General features: G+C 35.1%; 1 protein-coding gene across 3 annotated transcripts in view; it reads left to right on the forward strand.

Moving 5' to 3' along the window:
- LOC120432544 (uncharacterized) overlaps window positions 1-19,074 on the forward strand; it is a 658,780-nt gene that overhangs the window by 621,814 nt on the left and 17,892 nt on the right. For all 3 annotated transcript variants that reach the window (XM_052708498.1, XM_052708497.1, XM_052708499.1), the window contains 3 exons: window positions 8,220-8,617; window positions 12,859-12,936; window positions 17,712-17,900. In XM_052708498.1, coding sequence (XP_052564458.1) covers window positions 8,220-8,617; window positions 12,859-12,936; window positions 17,712-17,900 — 665 coding nt within the window. The remainder of the gene's footprint in view (window positions 1-8,219; window positions 8,618-12,858; window positions 12,937-17,711; window positions 17,901-19,074) is intronic.

The following is a 19,074-nucleotide window of genomic DNA, read 5'->3' on the forward strand; positions in this document are numbered from 1 at the left end:
TTGGAGCCAAGTTGGTTACAATCGGCCGGTTTCGTAGACAATTGCTCTATTAAAAAAAAGATATTTAACTTTAGCGAGTTCATTGATCAATATTGATCCATAAAATTTGCACCATTGCATTCAACTTTGTTCCATTTAAGCTTAAGAGCTTACCAAGAATCGAAAGCATCGGCCTCTCTGTTTCATTCTTAGAAGGCAGGCACTGTGAAACCAAAAGCGTTCCTAATCCTTGGAAATGAGATCACCTCGAGAGGGAACTTTTTTTCTTCTACCCCAAAACCAGCCGCCACTGGTCCATATTTCTTTCATTCTTTCAAGACTTCATCTTTTCCAGTGAAATCGTTTGTAGATGTATTACGTTGCAACTGGTGTGCTGTTTCATTCCCACACAGCCTCTCTAAGCTTTGTTGGGGGGGATGCTTTTCATTTTCCTTTCTCTCCTTTTTAGGAACAGATTTTACAGTTCCTTCGTCCTCGTTGTGTTTGCATTTTCCCACATTTAGATTTCGGTTTGTGGGCCGACCACTCCATCATCATTCTTTCATTTGGTGCAACCCCTCTCCGTGTTCCAGTGTGATTAAAATTAATACTTTGCCGCTTTTCTCTGCCCCTCAGTTCGGTTTGGACTGGACGAAAAAAGGCTTTTCATCACCACCACCAACAACAACAAAAATCGTCCAACGGCTTTTTCTTATACATTCCAAGTGATTCAGGATTTGGTTTCCACTTTTTCTTCCCTCGAAGAAAATAAAAGCTCCTCCAATTGTAAAGGTGTGCAGCGTCTTTCAACGGCCTTGGGCTCGGCAGAGGTCCTGTTGGTTGGTTGGGGTGAGTTGAGGTGTGTGTTGTGGGGGAAGGAAAAGCTTTTAAAAAAGTATTTCGTTGAGCTGCCCCCCCACCCACACATTGCTGGACGGTTCTTCGGAGTGGTTCTAAATGGATGTTTTTAAGTTGTTGCAGAAGGAAGTGAAGGGATTTCTGTCCATTCATCGGTCTCGTCATTCGGCTTTGTCGTCGTCATTGAGCAGCAGCAACTTTGGGGATTCCATGTCAATTTGCATGATTTCTTTTTAATTTTTAAAAATCACTCAATTTAACGAAAATATTTTTTAGCTTCTAAATTATCCATTAATCTGCGAAAGACTTTTAAAGGGTAAATTTAAATACTTTTGCAATTCCCCATGGAATTTCTTCTAAAGTAACAGCGTCCAACACAAGGCTTACGGGATTTACTAAAAGTTTTTAATTATGCACGATAAGAATAATGGAGTCTCGTGGCGCAGGGGTAGCGGCTTCGGCTGCCGATCCCGATGATGCTATGAGACGCGGGTTCGATTCCCGCCTTATCCACTGAGCTTCTATCGGATGGTGAAGTAAAAACGTCGGTCCCGGTTTCTCCTGTCTCGTCAGAGGCGCTGGAGCAGAAATCCCACGTTAGAGGAAGGCCATGCCCCGGGGGGCGTAGTGCCAATAGTTTCGTTTTTAAGAATAATGGAAGTTCGCGTACCGCGTACCGGTTGCTTTGGAAGAGGGCGAAAAATCTTACAACAAAAAGAGTACTTTCAAGTAAATCGGGGCGTCAGATGGACCGGTTCTCAAGGCTGAACCACCTTGGTCACTGGACAGAGGGTAATTAGAGTCAATCACTGTCTGTGGACTGGGTTTTTGCCAAAGTGTTTTTTAATCCAACCTTGTCTGTTTCCAGCGGAAGTAAACCAAACAAGCAGCATCGGATAGCGTTATGCTCCATTAAAGCCGATTCACCTACAATTTATAACAAAATGCGCATGGGAAAACGTGTGTTAATCATCGATTTGGCTGCTATCGGATGTGTTTTCGAAAGCGAATTAAAAATTCACGCCCCCGTAATTATGAGCTTTGCACCCGCTGGTAAAGCCAATTGAGGCAAGATTTATGGCCGAGCTAACAATGGGGGAAAAATGTTGCACAAAAATTTAAACAAACAAACGAACAATTGTTTGTCGATTATTTTTCCTTCAGTTGGGTAGAGCAAGCAAAATGAGCAATTATGGGAAAACAAACATGAATCTGTAGCATAAAATTAATGGCAAATTGATACCACAGGGTGAAAAAATCGTGTTTAAATCGTTTCACCTAACCAGCAAAAAAGTAGAATTTGCGAAGGTTGAAAATTTGGTTGATTAAATATTACCTCTTTTTTGAGTAATTTTAGCTTTCCGTCAAGAATTGCCAAATGACACATCACCACTCATTTGAGTAATTTTATATAAAAAGCGTTTAAAAATGTAAATCTAAAGAAAATTTATCAGAAACTGATGAAAATTCACCAGTTCCTGATGTATTGTTACACTTTTTTTGACTCATAATGTTTTATCGTTTCCTGATGAATATTACTGTTTTTTTCTGTGTACATGAATGAATGCATATTTTAAATCAATGTGTTTTGATTTTTTCCTGGTATTATTGACTGATCCTATTTATTTGAAGTAAAAAAAAAACGTTCTTATCCTGAAAGTTGCAAAATAAATAATAACCGAGTTTCTCGCTGATGAATCTCTTGTAAATTCATCAATTTAGCCTATCATCCTTAAATCAAACTAAGTTTAACTTTTTTTATAAATAACTGAATTAACACAAGCAATTTTCAACTTAAAATATGTAATTATTTTTTTCACACAATTTTATAATCCACTTGGGTAATTCTCCGCCAACTCACACGCAATTGACCCCCCCCCCTCGATTTGCGTGAAACTTTTCCCTGAGGGGTTATTTTGATCTCTGATCACTAGGCTTAGTGATTTTTAACGCTTAAAAAAATACCATTTATCCAAAACAAATTTCACGGAGCGTGAAAAATGCTGTAACATCTTATAAAATATTTGGTTAAACAACGGGAAAGATTTTTGTGAACTTATTTGTATGAAAAGCTTCTAAGCTAAGTGATTTTTCTAGTTGATAATGTCCAGTTTTCATAGGAACCATCAAATCAAATCTTAAAAATTCGCGGGAATTTCACCAGACTAATAACAACAATAATCTCATTTTTTTAATCTTTCTTAAATTAAATTCAATCATATCATGTTTAATTTCCAATGCTTTCACTAACAATATATTTTTTGAAAATGTAGTAAACTTCAAGGCATGAAAACTCGCGTTTCACTTTAACAAAAAAATCACAAAATACCGTATTTTTTGAAAATACTTAAATTTTCAAAATTTTGAGAATGGATATAAACGATGCAAGTTTTGTATGCTTTTCACTTTATTACAGTAAGTTTTTTGTTGGAAGCTAAAATATTCACAATTACGGTATTTTTCGAAAACACCCAAATTTAAAAAATTGCAATATGGATATCAAACGAAGTTAAATTTTGTTTGCTTTTTCAGCATTTCAATTTTTTTTTTTTTGGAAAATTCCAAATATTTTCACAAAAAACCTGTTTTTTTGTTATACTCAAATTTTCAATATTTGCAATATGGGTATCAAACGAGGCGAAATTTGTTATGTAATTTCAAATTGTAAGAGTCTTTTTGAATAGTTCTGAAATTTTCCAAAATACCATTTTTTTCAAATGTACTCAAATTGTCATATTTTTAATTTTTCACTTTGTTATAGTTATTTGTATGGAAAATGTGTACTAAAATTATCACAAATTACAAAAAAATCGAATTGTTAAAATTTTCACAAAATGCCGTATGTTTCAAAAATACTAAAATTTTCAAAGTGTTGTGAAAATTTTATAGTTGTCATAAAAAGCTCTAATAAAATGTATACTCGTATAATTTTTCACTTCGTGTGATAACCATATTGCAAGTTTTGAAAATTTGAGTAATTTCAAAAAATACGCCATTTTGTGGAAATTTTAGTTTTCAACAACAAAAAAAAAACTATGGAAAAGTGAAAACGCATGCCAAATTTAGCTTCGTTTGATACCCATATTATATTTTTAACAACCCTTTTTCAATAATTGAGTTTCTTTTAAATATCTGAGTTCAATTCAAGAATTCAAAAAGTGGTATTTTTGAGCTTAGATTTTTGAAAATCCTTGAATTTCATAGGGGTTTGCGTTAAATTGTGTAATTTCACGAATTTTAGGCTATCCGTGAAATCGTGAACATTCATTAACACTACTGATCACGAATCTGAGCGCTATTTTTCGATATCATGTTACAGAGGGGCGGTACGGCCCCTTCCATTTTTGATCATTTGAAAAAAGACGAAATTTTAAACAATTTTCAGCCTTAAATGGCTATGAACTCTGAATAATAACGTAAAAAAAATGATTTGAAAAATTGTTCCATTTTCCGCCACATAACTGTAAATAATTGATGAACATTTTATTTTAAGGGAAATTTATTGGACTTTTTGAATCTACATTAACCCAAAAAGGTATTTTTTCATATAGAAAAAAATTTTAATTTTATAATTTCGTGTTTTTTCTTACTGTGCAGGGTTATTTTGAGTGTAACAATTTTCTACAAAGTTGTAGAGCAGACAATTTAAAAAAAAACAGAAACATAAGGGGTTTGCTTTGAATTATCACGAGTTATTGCGATTTTACGAAAAAAAAGTTTTGAAAAAGTTGGTTGTGTCGTTCATTAACACCCGCGACGGACACAAACGACAAAACAATGAGAAACAAAAAAAGTAACTTTTGAAAAAAAAAAACGTAAAATCACGATATAACTCGTGATGATTAAAAGCAAACCCCTTACGTCTCTATATCCAATTTTTTGTAATTGCCTGCTCTGCAAATTTGTAAAACATTGTGACACTTTAAAAAACAACCCTGTAAATTTAGAAAGAATACGAAATTTTAAAATTAAAAACAGTGCAGGGTTATTGCAGATTCGAAAAGTAAAATAAATTTACCCTAAAATGACAGGTTTCAAAAAAAATATAGTTGAGTAACGGATAATAGCAGAGTTTTAAAAACTTTCCTCATGTTCAAAAATTGAAGGGGTCGTACCGCCTCTCTGTCGCGAAATATTAAAAAACAGATCTCGGATTCGTGATCAGGGACAAAAGTTACCCCATAGGACAAAGTTTCACGCAAATCGAAGAGGGGTCGGGGCAACTGTTGTGTGAGTTGGCGGAGAATTACCGATATTTTGAAATAAGAGCTACTTGTATTTATTTTTTACTATGCCTTTGTGAAAAATTATACATCTATTTCAACTCTTCTTCAAAGACACTACACAGCAAAAAATCGGATGGTAAAATCGCATGCAAAAGCATGCACATCACCTTTGTGAGAAAAAACACTTAATATTACATCTATGAAAGTACTCTAAAAAACGTGTAATATTACACAAATCCCATTTTGGGCCCAGGGATAGATATCGAGTTGGTTCTTCCGATTAGAAATGTAATTTTAAACATAAACAAAAAGATTTTTCGTTCAATTTAATTAATTGCCCACAAAATTTTCACCATTTCTTCGGAATAAGGTCGTTTTTAGTAAAAAAAATGGACAGATTCTCGACGCGACCAGCACGGGTTCCCAACGTCCCAAATTCTTCGAGCAGCATCCGGTGAGTGCTCGGGTGTGAACTACGGCCTGGAGTGGCCGAGGTGTGGGTATTCCAGAACGGCCCGAGTGAGGCGCGCATCCTCTTCTTGGCTAATCTTTTGTCCGTGCCGACAACCAGCTCAACCAGGCCAGCTCGGGATCGAGCACCTTCTTCATGGCCAACCCTCGTTCCGTGCTGAGGACCGGATGCTCGAAAACAGCTCGGCGTCGATGTGGCGCGCCCATTTTACGTGGTCAAACCTTTTTTGCGGCCAACCCTCGTTCCGTGTTGAGGACCGGATGAGGAACTCCCGGGGTTGATTGTTGAAAATTGATCTGTGGAAGAAAAATAAAAAAACATCAAATAGTTTACAAAACTAAACGTGCTGCTGGATTTGAAAAAAAAATGATTAAAACCTTAACTAACTTTTAGGCGCGCAAATTTGAGGTTAGTTTCCGGAAAAGGGTGCAATTTCGTTTGTTCCACCAATCTTACCTTGATTTTCAGGTGAGCGGAAGAAATAATCGCAGCAAAACTGTTATCTGCAAAGAGATTTCAAAAAACAATTTTGAACAGTCAAAAATCAAGGAAGGAGACGTTAAATTTACAAAAAAATAGTACTTACAAAATCCAAATGCCTCCAAGCAGCTGCAAGCGAAATTTCCAAATGACATTAAGAAATTTTCTTCATCTGGTCTGCGATTAGAACTGTCAAAGTTAACTACACGAAATTTCGATAATATCCCTGACTGACGGACGGGGCCGACAACGGCCCGAAATCCGTCCGACGGCTCGACAAAACGGCCCGAATTCCGACGGTTTGTCCGACGGAATTCGGGCCCTTTTCGTGCGTATTTGCAACACTTTGTCCGACGATCGTCGAAATCGACGTTTGAGAAAATCAACGTTGACGGGCCGTTGTCGGGCCGTTTTCCGGCGACTTTGTTATTTAGAATGTCCTGCCACTGTCGGACGCTCACGTTTCGGATTTTTTGGTTGATTTGATGCAACTAAAAGAAATTCCATAAGCAAACTCGTTCTGTTTATTATTCTTGTCAAGGTATACACAATTGTTATTCACATTTATTATTTTTCTAATAAGATTTGATTTGGCCAATCCCAAAATATTTCAGCAGGGGTGGCTTTTGTGTTTCTTGGTGTTCACTTGCCGGGCTCGCAACTCGTCTTTGGTTCGTTCTCAGCGGCCGTTGTTGATCCCATGCGGCAGAGCCAGCATTTTTTTCATTTTTATCTGAAACAGGTTCATTTTACTGAAGTGGCATGAAAGGCATAATCTGAATGTACCTCTTTCATTTATATGGCTGGTAAGTCCCGCCATGCTCCTGATTGTGGACTTTGTAGCTTTTTTCACAACGTACAATTCACCATTTTTTCACTGGACTTGGAATTCCCCATAAAAACGTATCTGTCATTATTTTTTTCTACGCCTGCTGAGAATTTTGCACGCACTAGATGTCGCCTCTCTGACATTCGATCAAAACGCACGACAAACGCTCGACAATGGCAGGACAAGATCGATTTCGAGTAGATAACGCTTCGAATCGCACGACCGCCGGACTTCAGTCTAACAGGGAGGGTATTTATTACACGAAAATAGACAGCGAATGTTGTACACAACATTGAGAGCAATATTGCATCAAATTTTTAACAATATTACACGTTTCGGGAGTAATAGGTGTTTGTCGTTTTTATAAAGCAGGGTGTCGAATAAATGTGTAATTTTACTATAAAAAAATACATTTCGATGTTTTACATGCAAGCATTTCACTACTATTTTTGCTGTGTAGTCATCTATCCACCTATCAAATTAATTTCCTTCTTCTAATATTTGAGAGTATAATTTCACTGAAAAATACCGAAAGGCCCTTGAATCAATTAATTTATTTCGATTCCAAGATGAAATTTATTCAAATTTGCATCAATTAGTGAATTTGGAAGCAGTAAACTTCAAAGTGTCACTTATTTAATTCAGCTGAATCATTAGCAGTCGCTTCATCGGAACCCGATTGCCTAAATTAATCAGAACAGCCCTTGAGCACAAATTGCTCACTAAATGCACCCGAATATTGGCGTTTCATAAAACACTTCCCAAATGGGATGCCAAATTCACTTTGATGACACATATCGCACACGCAAACCCCTTTTCACCGAAATCAAAAACAAACCATCGACATTTAAATTTCCAACGAAATGCTCGTCAACGAGTCCAATTTAGGTGAGTGAGGGCAAACAAAAAAAAATCGTTCAAACTCCCATTAAAAAGCTCGCGTACGACTGACTGCATTCAATAATAAATATCCGTGCCAAATTAGCTTTGAAATGATTTCTCTTAGGCACGCTTTTGTCAAACGTCGCTCTGAGATTTTTTCACGCGATTTGCTGTGGGTGGTGGTGTGGGGAGGCAATTATTTAATTTCGAAGACTTGAAAGTGTTCGAGGGTGGGGGAGGTAGAAAATATGCTCAATTCATTAAAATTAATAACATCGAAAATAATTATGCGAGAAATCAAAGCGCACCATTATTTCGCGCCACGTCGCTGAAAACCGACATTTAATCCGATTTCGATGGTATTTTAGTGAAATTCGTGGAGCAGTGAGGAGGGGGGAGGGGCGTAATTTTCCCAATCATCAAACAGAGCGCGATTTTAGTGGCTTTATTTTTAAATGGTTTTCTGTGTGTTGTTTTGTGTGTTTCGTTTCAGCTCAATTTCGCCAAATTCAGCATTGGCAAGTTCGTCCCAGGAACCGGAGGAGGAGGAGGGGCCTTCCCGGGTGGTGGGGGCCATCATCAGCAGCAACCGCAGCACCACCGGGACATGCCCCAGCCCCAGCACGAGGCCTGCCTCGAGGGCTTCATGACGATCCGGGAGCAGGGACTGCCGGATTTGAACGGACGGTGGTGTGGAACCGCTTCCGGCTATACGATCTACTACAGTGAAACCAAATCCGTCAACGTGACGCTCCGGTTGGACAAACTGGTCCAGAGTGGGACCGGCGCCAGTTCCGGAGCGGGACCGGGGGGTGCTCCGAACGAGAGCCCCGGTGGACTTCAGTTTCGATTGATTTACAAATTTCTTCGCCACACCGACGCAAAACTGAGGTAAGAGAGTTAGTTCTTCTGTTAAACAACTTCCCTCCGAAATTACAACCAAAAATCACTTTTGTTCAGTTCGTTGATTGGTTGTTGGTCTAATTGCGAAAAACCCACTGATCCTGAACCCCATAAAAAGCTTTCAAAAGCAAACAATAAAAGCGCCGCACGGTGTTCAATTACGGAACAAAGCTCGCCCCCTCAGTCATACCAGACTGCCTGTTGGTGGAATTTGAGGTTGAAAAACAAGCTGCGAATGGAAATTGAAAATTCCATCCAGTAATAAACAATGAAATTTAGCTTTTACGACCTGGACCTTGTAACCGGGTTCAGGAATGGGACGGAGGGGAATGTAAGCTTCGCTTAGAGTTACGGAATTGAGGACTGGATGGAGCAGATCAACGGCCCAAATTGAGGTTGAAACTGGCTAGTAAAAGTTGATGTTACAAACTAATTGTTTTTGATTTTATGTATTTAACATTTAAAATTAAATAAACTTAATTAATGGAGAAATCTCAAATTAATATTAAAATAAATATTTTTGGAGTAACTTCAAAATTTAAATGGAAACTTGTTTGAGTTGATTTAAAAATCATTTAAATTTATGAAAATTTTCGATGTTGCAAAAAGTTTTTTTTTGTTTTTGTCTAAATTTTTTGTTTTTGTCAAATCTAACATTTTTTTTAAATGATTGAAAGATAACCGAAATAATGGAAAATGAATTTTGAAACACTTTTGCATTCTAATTTTGAGACTATGGCTTGTTATTTGTAATGTTGTAATGAAATTTAATATTGTTTTATTGGTTACAACACGATAGTCTGTTAGTATAAACTGTGCACCAGGTCAAGGATTTATTTCAATTTTTATATTTTTTTACCGGAGCCGAAGCCCGAAAAATCGAAATGAGGAATTTTTTAAAAAGCACTTCAAAATTTCAATGGGAATAGAAATCATCAGCTGAAAACACCTGCGTCCTGCGTTGATTGTCATATTTAGCATGTTTGAGCTCGTTTAAAAGCTTATTGAACTGTTGTGAAATATGTACAGCACCCATTTTTTTATTGCGAGAAAAAAATGGTCAAACCTTTGATATTTTGACAAATAATGATTGCAAATCAGCTGGACTAGTGTGCTAAGCAATTTAAAACTGTCAAAATTGTATGCAACATTTTATGGTTGAACCAATGACACAAAATGGCTTCTTTGGTCATAGGGAAGGCCGCCACAAATTGCATTCGATTGTCGATTTTAAATTTAACTCTTTTTTACAATAAATAAATTTGCTGAAATCCGTCTGTTTTGATTTTTGAATTTTTTGATATGTTTTAGGGTAATCGCAAATTTGAAAATAAGGACAAAATATTAGCCGCCGATTGAGGAACTTAAAAAAAAACAATTCTTTTTGAAAAAAAAAATGAAATTTTTCACATTACAAGTACTATTTTTGCAAAAAATCATGACATCATGAAACATGTTTGTCCATAATTCTCTATGGCTCTAAAGTTTTAGATTTTTGTCCCATAAAACAAATAAAAAAATCAAAGTACACGTGGTTCTGGGGACCCCTAAACTTCATGCTTCTCCTCAAGTTGAACATGCGCAGAAATTTTGTTAGTCGTTGTAATTGGTCCCAGTGATATTATGGCTTGACAAAAAAAAAGAAATGATCTTCGAGGAAAACGATTGCAAAAAATTACACTTTTAAGAAAACAAAAGACATATTTTGATTTATTGATCGATGAAAAGAAAAAAAATCGAAGCTCTCTAACCCGAGCAGGTGAAAATAACTCAAAAATAACAAGTAATAACGATTTAACAACTCATAATAACACGAGAAGATCAAAACCTGTTAAGGGTGCACATCAACCAAGGAAGTTATTGTCTTCTTATTCCAAAATTGACAAACTTACGGACCCAATCCTGCAACAATCTGATTTTAAAATAAGCAAATTTTGTTTTAAATCGCTTAGTAGACAGTACTTAAGGGGATGAATAAAAAAATTATATTGATTGTAACCGTAGTTTCGAAAATACTAAAATATCTGTAACTAAAATCTGGGTGCAAAATCTCTAGTTGATGTGCACCATTAAACCAAGATCTCAACATGTTATTTAAATACCCAGATAAGCTGTTATAATAACTCAGATAATAACAGAGAAATCATAATGAAAATAACTGAAATTGTTATTATTTTCTTGCAATAACAAACCAATAACACAAAAATCAAACCTATAACAAAACATGATCGAAATAACATAAAATGGATTTCATCCAAAAACATTTTTATCAATAAAACAATTCTCTGAGATTTTGGTCATTTGATTTTTTTTTGTATTTTTAATCCGACTGAAATTTTTTTGGTGCCTTCGGTATGCCCAAAGAAGCCATTTTGCATCATTAGTTTGTCCATATAATTTTTCATACAAATTTGGCAGCTGTGCATACAAAAATGATGTATTAAAATTCAAAAATCTGTATCTTTTGAGGGAATTTTTTGATCGATTTGGCGTCTTCGGCAAAGTTGTAACACTGGAAAAAAATGATACACGGTAAAAAAATTTGGTGATTTTTAATTTGAATTTTTGTCACTAAAACTTGATTTGCAAAAAAACACTATTTTTATTTTTGATGTGCTTTAGAGGACATCAAATGCCAACTTTTCAGAAATTTTCAGGTTGTGCAAAAAATCTTTGAGCTAGTTATAAATTTTTGAATCAATACTGATTTTTTCAAAAAATCGAAATTTTGGCCTCCAAAATTTTTCAAATTTATTTTTCGATGTAAAATTAAATTTGCAATCAAAAACTTCTTCAGTGAAATTTTGATAAAGTGCACCGTTTTCAAGTTAAAGCCATTTTTAGGTAACTTTTTTGAAAATAGTCGCAGTTTTTCATTTTTTTTAAATTAGTGCGCATGTTTGCCCATTCTTGAAAAAAATATGTTTGAAAAGCTGAGAAAATTCTCTATATTTTGATTTTTGAACTTTGTTGATACGACCCTTAGTTGCTGAGATAAGAAAATAAAAGACAAATTTTGATTTATTTATAGACCAAAAAAAAAAACATATTGATGCTCTCTTATGCTAACTAAACTAGCAAGCATGGTATAAAAGAGCAAAGTGGCATCGATATGGTAATCTCTAAACAAGTACAGATCCATCTGAATAGAACTGAAAACATTCTTATTGACTTGTTCAAAATATCGAGGACGAATATTTTCCAACGCATCGGCCGTGGAAACTGTAGAAAACTTTGAAAACAATGTGTCCACCAGTGATGCACATGAATTTATGTTATTGCAATTCCAAATCACAACAAGGTAAGTTTGCCACTGTTAGTCCATCTTCATGTTGCAAAAATATCCGTAGCCAGGAATCTATGAACTATTGCTGAGTAAACGATCCATTGGAGCAGCAGATTGGAATTGGAATATTTCTAGTACCCCGCTTGAATTGGCAAATTTCCCCCTGCAGTTTACTGCCCTGCTTTGAAAACTGTGGGTGTACGTTCCAACCAGCCTTTCAGTGTTTGTCGATGTTAAATTTAGTTTATTGTTCTGTAAACAATTGCTTTTCGGGGAATTGAAACAACACCAAAAAACTGTAAATTTAATATTAACATCATTATCAACAACATAATAGTTGTGGGGACATAAATTCCTAGAATCATTATAACTGATACGTCAATATTTCTATGTTTGAACACTGTAATGAGTTCGCAGAAATTACCTGGTATATTCGCGTGAATTTCATTAAAATGTTGCACGAAATAAGTTCATTTCCACAGAAATCCTTTTATGAGATTCACCCTCAATCATTAGTGAAGCTACAGATGCTTATTACATGCCCTCAAAGCTTGGGGTGCATTCCCTTCCCGCAATCACACGACAATGACGAAGCAAACGTAATTACTCATAATTTTAATGAGCTTGCCCGAAAGCTCCCCGCTATTTATCGTTGTCACACAAACCAACCCAGCCGGCGTTATCTGAAAGCCAACCTGGATTTCGTTTCCTTTGTGGGAAAACAAGCTTTTTTTTGCTGTCCCAGAATCCAATCAACTCTGTGCCGCTGCGGTGAGCGCTTTTACACACCACACGCTGCTGCTGGTTGTAATGAAATTTTGCCCTGGAAAATAAACTACCTCCATATCAATCACCTGTGGCGCAGCCATATTGTGGGGAGCTTTTGGTTTTTTATTTTTTTTTCTTCACTCTTTTTGACTCTTTTTTTTCCTTTTTTTTGCAGGAACGACAACCGGATATGGAACGGTGACCTTGTTGCGGGGACGTACTGCAACAGAAATTTTTATGACTGCGACAAACGGTAAGTTTCGTTTCCGGCGTTTTGAGGTTTGGGGAGGGGCCTCCCTGGCTTAGAATTGAAGAGAGAAAAAAGTTTTTTTTGTTAAGCTGTCGAGATAACCCAAATCCGGCGTTGATCCCCAGTGGGACATCCTTTCGTTCAGCTGTCCACCGTTGCATAAATAATTACTCGATTTAGTTGACCCCACCCCCATCTCGACCAGTTCGAGGCAGTTCAGTTCATTGCATCTCGAACCCACCCACCGAAAGGCCTGCATTAGACGAGAGCAATTTATCGTTTTAAATGCCAAATCAGCAGTGGTCAACCGGGGTGTGTGTTTTGGGAGTGACCGGGTCAGGACCGAGCAGCGGTTGACACACGCTAATATTGTTGCAGAAAACGGCCAGCCAAGTGCCATGGTCCACAGCTATTCGGAGGAGAGGTCCACGATGGTAATCCATCAGGGTCGGGATAGTTTGAACGACACCGACGACCCAGACCAGATCGACACACCAACCTACAGCTACAACCAGGCAACGTGTCGAACTAGATTTGTCACGGCTATCGCGTCGGGGGATGTGGTAACCCTTGGAGCGTCATGAAAATTAAATTCTAAAAATTTCACGATATTCAAAAATCTGCTTAGTATAAACGCAAACATGATAGTATAGGATAATTGTGTACAGGATAGTTACTGAAAAAGTTATCAGTGCTTGAAGATACAAATTATAAACCCTTGACAAAAAAATTGAATTTCAAAAAAAATTACCAATCGAATTTTGTGTTATTTTAAAATTTACGATTCAGCTATCCTTATTTTATTGAGATTTTAGTTTTTTTTTCTAATATACAATTTACCGAAAATACAGTCAGTAAAATAAGTGAGTTTTTTTTGCTGTCATGGTTATCAGCAAAAAGAAATACTGAGTATGTATTTCAAAAATTTTTAGAAAAAAAATCATTTATAGCAGCTTTTTAAGCATATTCCAGAAATAATTCTATATTTACCAAAAATTATAAACTCTTTATTTTCACTTCTACATTGGCCCTTTTCAATTGTTTTGCTTGAAATCACTGCTATTTTTGAAAACCTATAAAAAAAAACTCGATCTGTTTGAATGTTTTATGAAAGTTCTTAGGTTTGATAAATTGAAAATTAAATTGTAAAAATGAAATAAAAGCAAACTTAAAAAACTGTTTACCTTAACATTTTTTTTCAAAAAATATGCACATTCTAAAAAGAATATTTAAACTCACAAAAATATATATAAATATTGAATTCAATGCAAATAACACAACTGCCGAAAAGATAAAATAAAAATCATAATTCAACCCTCTACAGCCCAAATTTATTTTTCGAATATTTTTATTTTTCTCGTGTTCAGTATGTCATTTTGAGCATTTTTTGTTCTATGAAAACCTTTACTTCTCTTTTCTTATGTTTTTCTTGTTTCATTTTAAGTTTTTTTAATTTGCATTTATCTTCTATCTACCATTTCCTATCATTACATTTTGCCTATCTAATTTTGGCATGTTTTACTGTCACTTTTCCAATTTTTTGCTTGTTTTTCACATTTTCTGCTATAAAATGGCACCATTATCATTTAAATTGTAAATAAATGCGTAGAGACATAGTCTGGGGCATACTTTTTACTTAAAATATAGGAAATATCAGTAAAAAACAAAGCCAAAATTGACCCCTAAAAAATTACATATTTTTTATTCATTAATCATAAAACAAGTAAAACTCCCAACCCATAAATTTGCTAATGCTATTTAAAAATCAAAAATTGGTTGAAAAATGAATTTTTAGAGAATGTTGTGTTTTCAAATAGTATTTATGGAATTGTGTTATTCAAAGATTTAATAATTAATAAGATCAACGAAAAAAAAATAATTAAGGCCATTATAAGTTTTGTTTTAAGTTTTTAACCCCCTCCTCTCTTCAAAATAATCGTAGAAAATGAGGAGGCATAAAAATTCGAATTGACAAAAAAAACAATTTTCATTGAAATAACTACATTAATTGATTGTGAACTTTCCAGAATATTTTTTTATTATTAATAATTTTTTAACCAGTTCAAAACTTTTTGAGCTTTATACAAATTTGGTATTCAATTTAACGAAAGACAAAGAAGAGAAAATTACAATGATTTCATTTTTTAATTTGTGAGAGTAGTATTACGTTAATTCAATGATCTATAAAGCATCTATGCCAACCTCCTGTGGCCGAATGGTTACGGGTTTCGCCTCATAAGCGGAAAGTCATGGGTTCTTCTCAGGGTGGCAGCCTTAGGTTTAAGTTCAGAGGTAGCAGCAACCGTATGAGTATAAAACGGTTGCTTCACGTGCTCTTCAAGCATGTGATCGATCTTGGGATATTCCTTTGCGCCTCATTCCCAAAATACTTTCCTCGTGTCTTCGCATGTAAATAATGCCCAGCCGATCGGTATTGCACTGCAGTCCAGTCGCTTTGTCCAGATCAGAGCAAAGGGAACACCGCAAAAGTAGCACCGCAAAAAGACAATTGTCTTTACAAGACCTCGCGCGGCAAATAATAGCTGCTGGGAAGAGCTTGAAAAATGACACGAAAAAATTGTCACCGCGGTTCTAGCGATGCATAGCGCACAAGGCACAAGGAAAGGAGTTTACAGCATCTGGATGGAACAGCACTTTCCCTCTCAATAGGGACTGTGTTATAGATCTGGAAATGCTTAATAACAGTAAAAATGGGTAACACGATACAATAGTCCTCGTAATCAGGATTCCGTGTCTTAATACTCAAACAGAAAAAAATAAAGCATTTGTGATATTTTTTGCAGTAACATTTTTATAATCATTTTTTTTATTTATTTGACTCCCCCCGCCTCGACTCGACCATAGCCGAAGGACAAATACTTTAAAAAATAGTTTTAGCCTAAATAATCTACTTATGGTCGAATGCAAAAACTAAAAAAAATCAAGAAACTGATCATATTTAAATATTTGTTTTATTAAAAAAAATATTTGTTGCTTTTAATTTAACTATCACTTTACAAAAAAAACCAAGCAACCGTCATGTTTGAATAAGGCCGTTGCAAACATTTTTCGAAGTTGCAGCGAAATTTTAAACTAAAATTGTTACATTACTCACTGAAACTCACAAAAAAAAGCTAGAAAAAGATATTTTCAACGAAAAAAATTTAGCTTGCTATTTTTGAATTTTCGATTCATTTTGCCATTGTTGATTCTTGGAAGAAGCATGCAAAAGATTTTCTGTGAGTTTTATTTCTATTTGTTTTGTTCATGAGCAGTTTTTGATTTTTTTTTAGAATTTTTGAATTTCGATTAATCAAGTGAAGATATTTAATTTATTAAACAAATGTTATTTGTAATGATTTCTCTGAGTTTTCTGTTCATATGATCGCTTTAACATGAGCAACTCTTGAAAAATCTTTTTAAATACTTTTAGTATGTTTTTTTTTTGCTTTATCGAATATTGAGTTTAGTGTTAATCATGAGAAGTTACAAAAATAATGTTGTCGTAAAATAAAACTCTGTTTATTTGAATGTTTTTAATCAGGATCCGTTCTCTTTTTTGTTATGAAAAATATTTTCAACAGAATTTATTTCAACATTACCAGTATAGAAAAACTCTTCTTTTAAAATATAATTTCCGTGAATAATGAAGTCTCTCAGAGTTATGAAGTTTATTTGTTTTTGTATGATTTAGTTACTTTTGTTATGAAAATTCCAATCTTTTAATTAATTTTGTTATTTGTGCAATAATACCGATAAGTTCGAAATGAAAAGGGGAGAATAAAGTTCTTTCAATTTTGCCAAGGGAAAAATGGAACGAAAAAGAAAACCACTAATTCTGAGCAATTTATGATTTTTTTTTTGCAGTCTTTTCTACAAAAATTGAAAAAAAACAAGGTGTCTTTTTAAATAAATCAAAGAATTGTTCAGAATCGAAACATTGCAAAAACTCGAAAACACTCTTTTTATTTTAGAATTGTTCTTTTTATGTTTGATAAGATAATTTAGGAAATCATTTAATCAAAAATTTTCCTGCTTCTTAATTATTACATTGATTACTTCTTCGGATAATTACATTCTAATTGATTTCATTTAATGTTTATTTTCGTTTTTAAACCCTAATTTTTTTTAAGAATACCATTTTTATCTTTTTAAATTCAGATTTTCTCCAATTTGAACATTGAACTATCTATTATTCAAAGATGCCAAGGGTTACAACAGCTCTGCCTACACCACACCCAGATGGAATGAACAGAAAATGCTCAATCACCGATGTGGCCAGCCAGCTTTTCATACCACGCACCAAGCAATGTCCAAAAATCCGGCTCGCATCAGGTCGTCGTGGTCGTCGTTCAGATTGTGTGTGTCCCTAATAAATTAACCAAATTCGTTTGCCATCAAAACTGTCCTGTAGCCTGGTTCCACTCTGGGATTCATGCCTATCGTTGCACAGTGATGCAATTGATTACATTTTTGATTTGATTTTTGTGATGCTGATCTCCAAACATTAAAATTTGTAGTTTTTAGTTTTTTTTTAAATTAATTTTAGAACCCACTGTCCCCTGCGAATCTAAAAACATCTATCAGTTCTCTTCAAAACTAAGCTGCCCCCTCCCAATACCAGTGGGGAAGTGTTGCCAGTCCATTCTAATGAAAAATCGATTCCCATCTCGTACTCATCATCATCATCGTCATGGCCCGAGTCGTTTCGGTTTCGGTTTTTGGCCCCCAGGTCTAACAAATCTCTGTTCTGCTCTGCGCTCTTCTTCCGTCCACAGGATCTGCCGGATACGATCGCCCAACTACCCGGGCGTTTATCCACGCAATTTAACATGTAAATATTATATTAATCATCGGACACCGCCGAGCGGGCTGCACGCGATGATCGTCCTGCGCCAGCCAGATGGACATAAATTAAACATCAAGGAGCAGGCGACCCACCACGAGGCGAACAATAGGATTTTAAGGTAATTTATAATGCAAGGGATTTTGCGGGGGTGCGGTGTTTTTTGGGGGGCCCGGAGAGATATATTTTTGGATGATGTGCGCTGTAGGAGTGTGGGTGTGTTTGTGTATTTCAGTGAATTTAGTGTGGGAAAATGTTGAGGGTGACGAGGACTTTTGGTCAACGCAACGGTTAAAAGTTTAACTGGAAGGGGACCGATAACAGGATTGATGGCCTGGCACGATGACACATAGACACTGCGACTGTGACTCAATCGCCGGAGTAGTTGATATACTGCCAATCTTGGGGGTACACAACCTAAACAATTTTTATCCAGTTTTTTTTTTAATGTATAATCACAGAAAATGAGCAAAAATAACAATGCTTGACATGATTTACATTAAATTAATTTGGATTAACTGAAGAACTGTAAATCAATTTATAGAAGACTGCAATATATCTAGAGACATTTTTTAAAGATGGTTTTTGAACATATTTGGAAAACAATTCGTCGTCCAAACGATTTATCTCAAATTTGGCACTTTTTCTAACATTTTCCTCACATTGTTACAATATAGTGTACACTTACTTACATTTCTTGGTTTTGTTTTTGCAGACGCCATATCGTCATCATGTTGAAATGAAGATCAAGTTACCAAAACCTTTCTTTATATGTTATCATCTGATGTTTATCTCTTCACCCTTTTCTCTAAACCAAAAAAGCAATTTTTTTCTTTAAAGACATGTGTGACAAGTTGATTTAGAAATTGTTAAACAAATAATATGACAAAAATCTATCATTTTGAGTATATTAAACAGGATTACAAGGTTGCCAGATAAGTCTAGAAATGCGAAATTTTTCAAGTGTCCAGCAGATTGAAGATTGACCTTTATCTATTGCAGATTTTGCCAGATTTTTTTTTTTTTAATTATTAGCTGATATTGATTAAATTTCTAACACAATCAGGCTGATACAAGTTTTACTTCAAGTTTTTGTCTCCCCCCTTCAAAGTTGCCCGAAAAATCAACGGGCAAAAAAATATTCTTTCAAAAAACTTCAAAATTACAATGGAACTTTAAATGCAATCAGCTGAAACTGATTTAAAATGCAATCTCCTGCGTTTAGAATCATTTTCAGCATGTTTGGGTTGATTTAAAAAATCTTATGAATTTTTGAAAATTTTGGATGTTTATTA

The sequence above is a fragment of the Culex pipiens genome, chromosome 2 (genome assembly GCF_016801865.2).
Source record: "Culex pipiens pallens isolate TS chromosome 2, TS_CPP_V2, whole genome shotgun sequence".
Taxonomy (NCBI): Eukaryota; Metazoa; Arthropoda; class Insecta; order Diptera; family Culicidae; genus Culex; species Culex pipiens.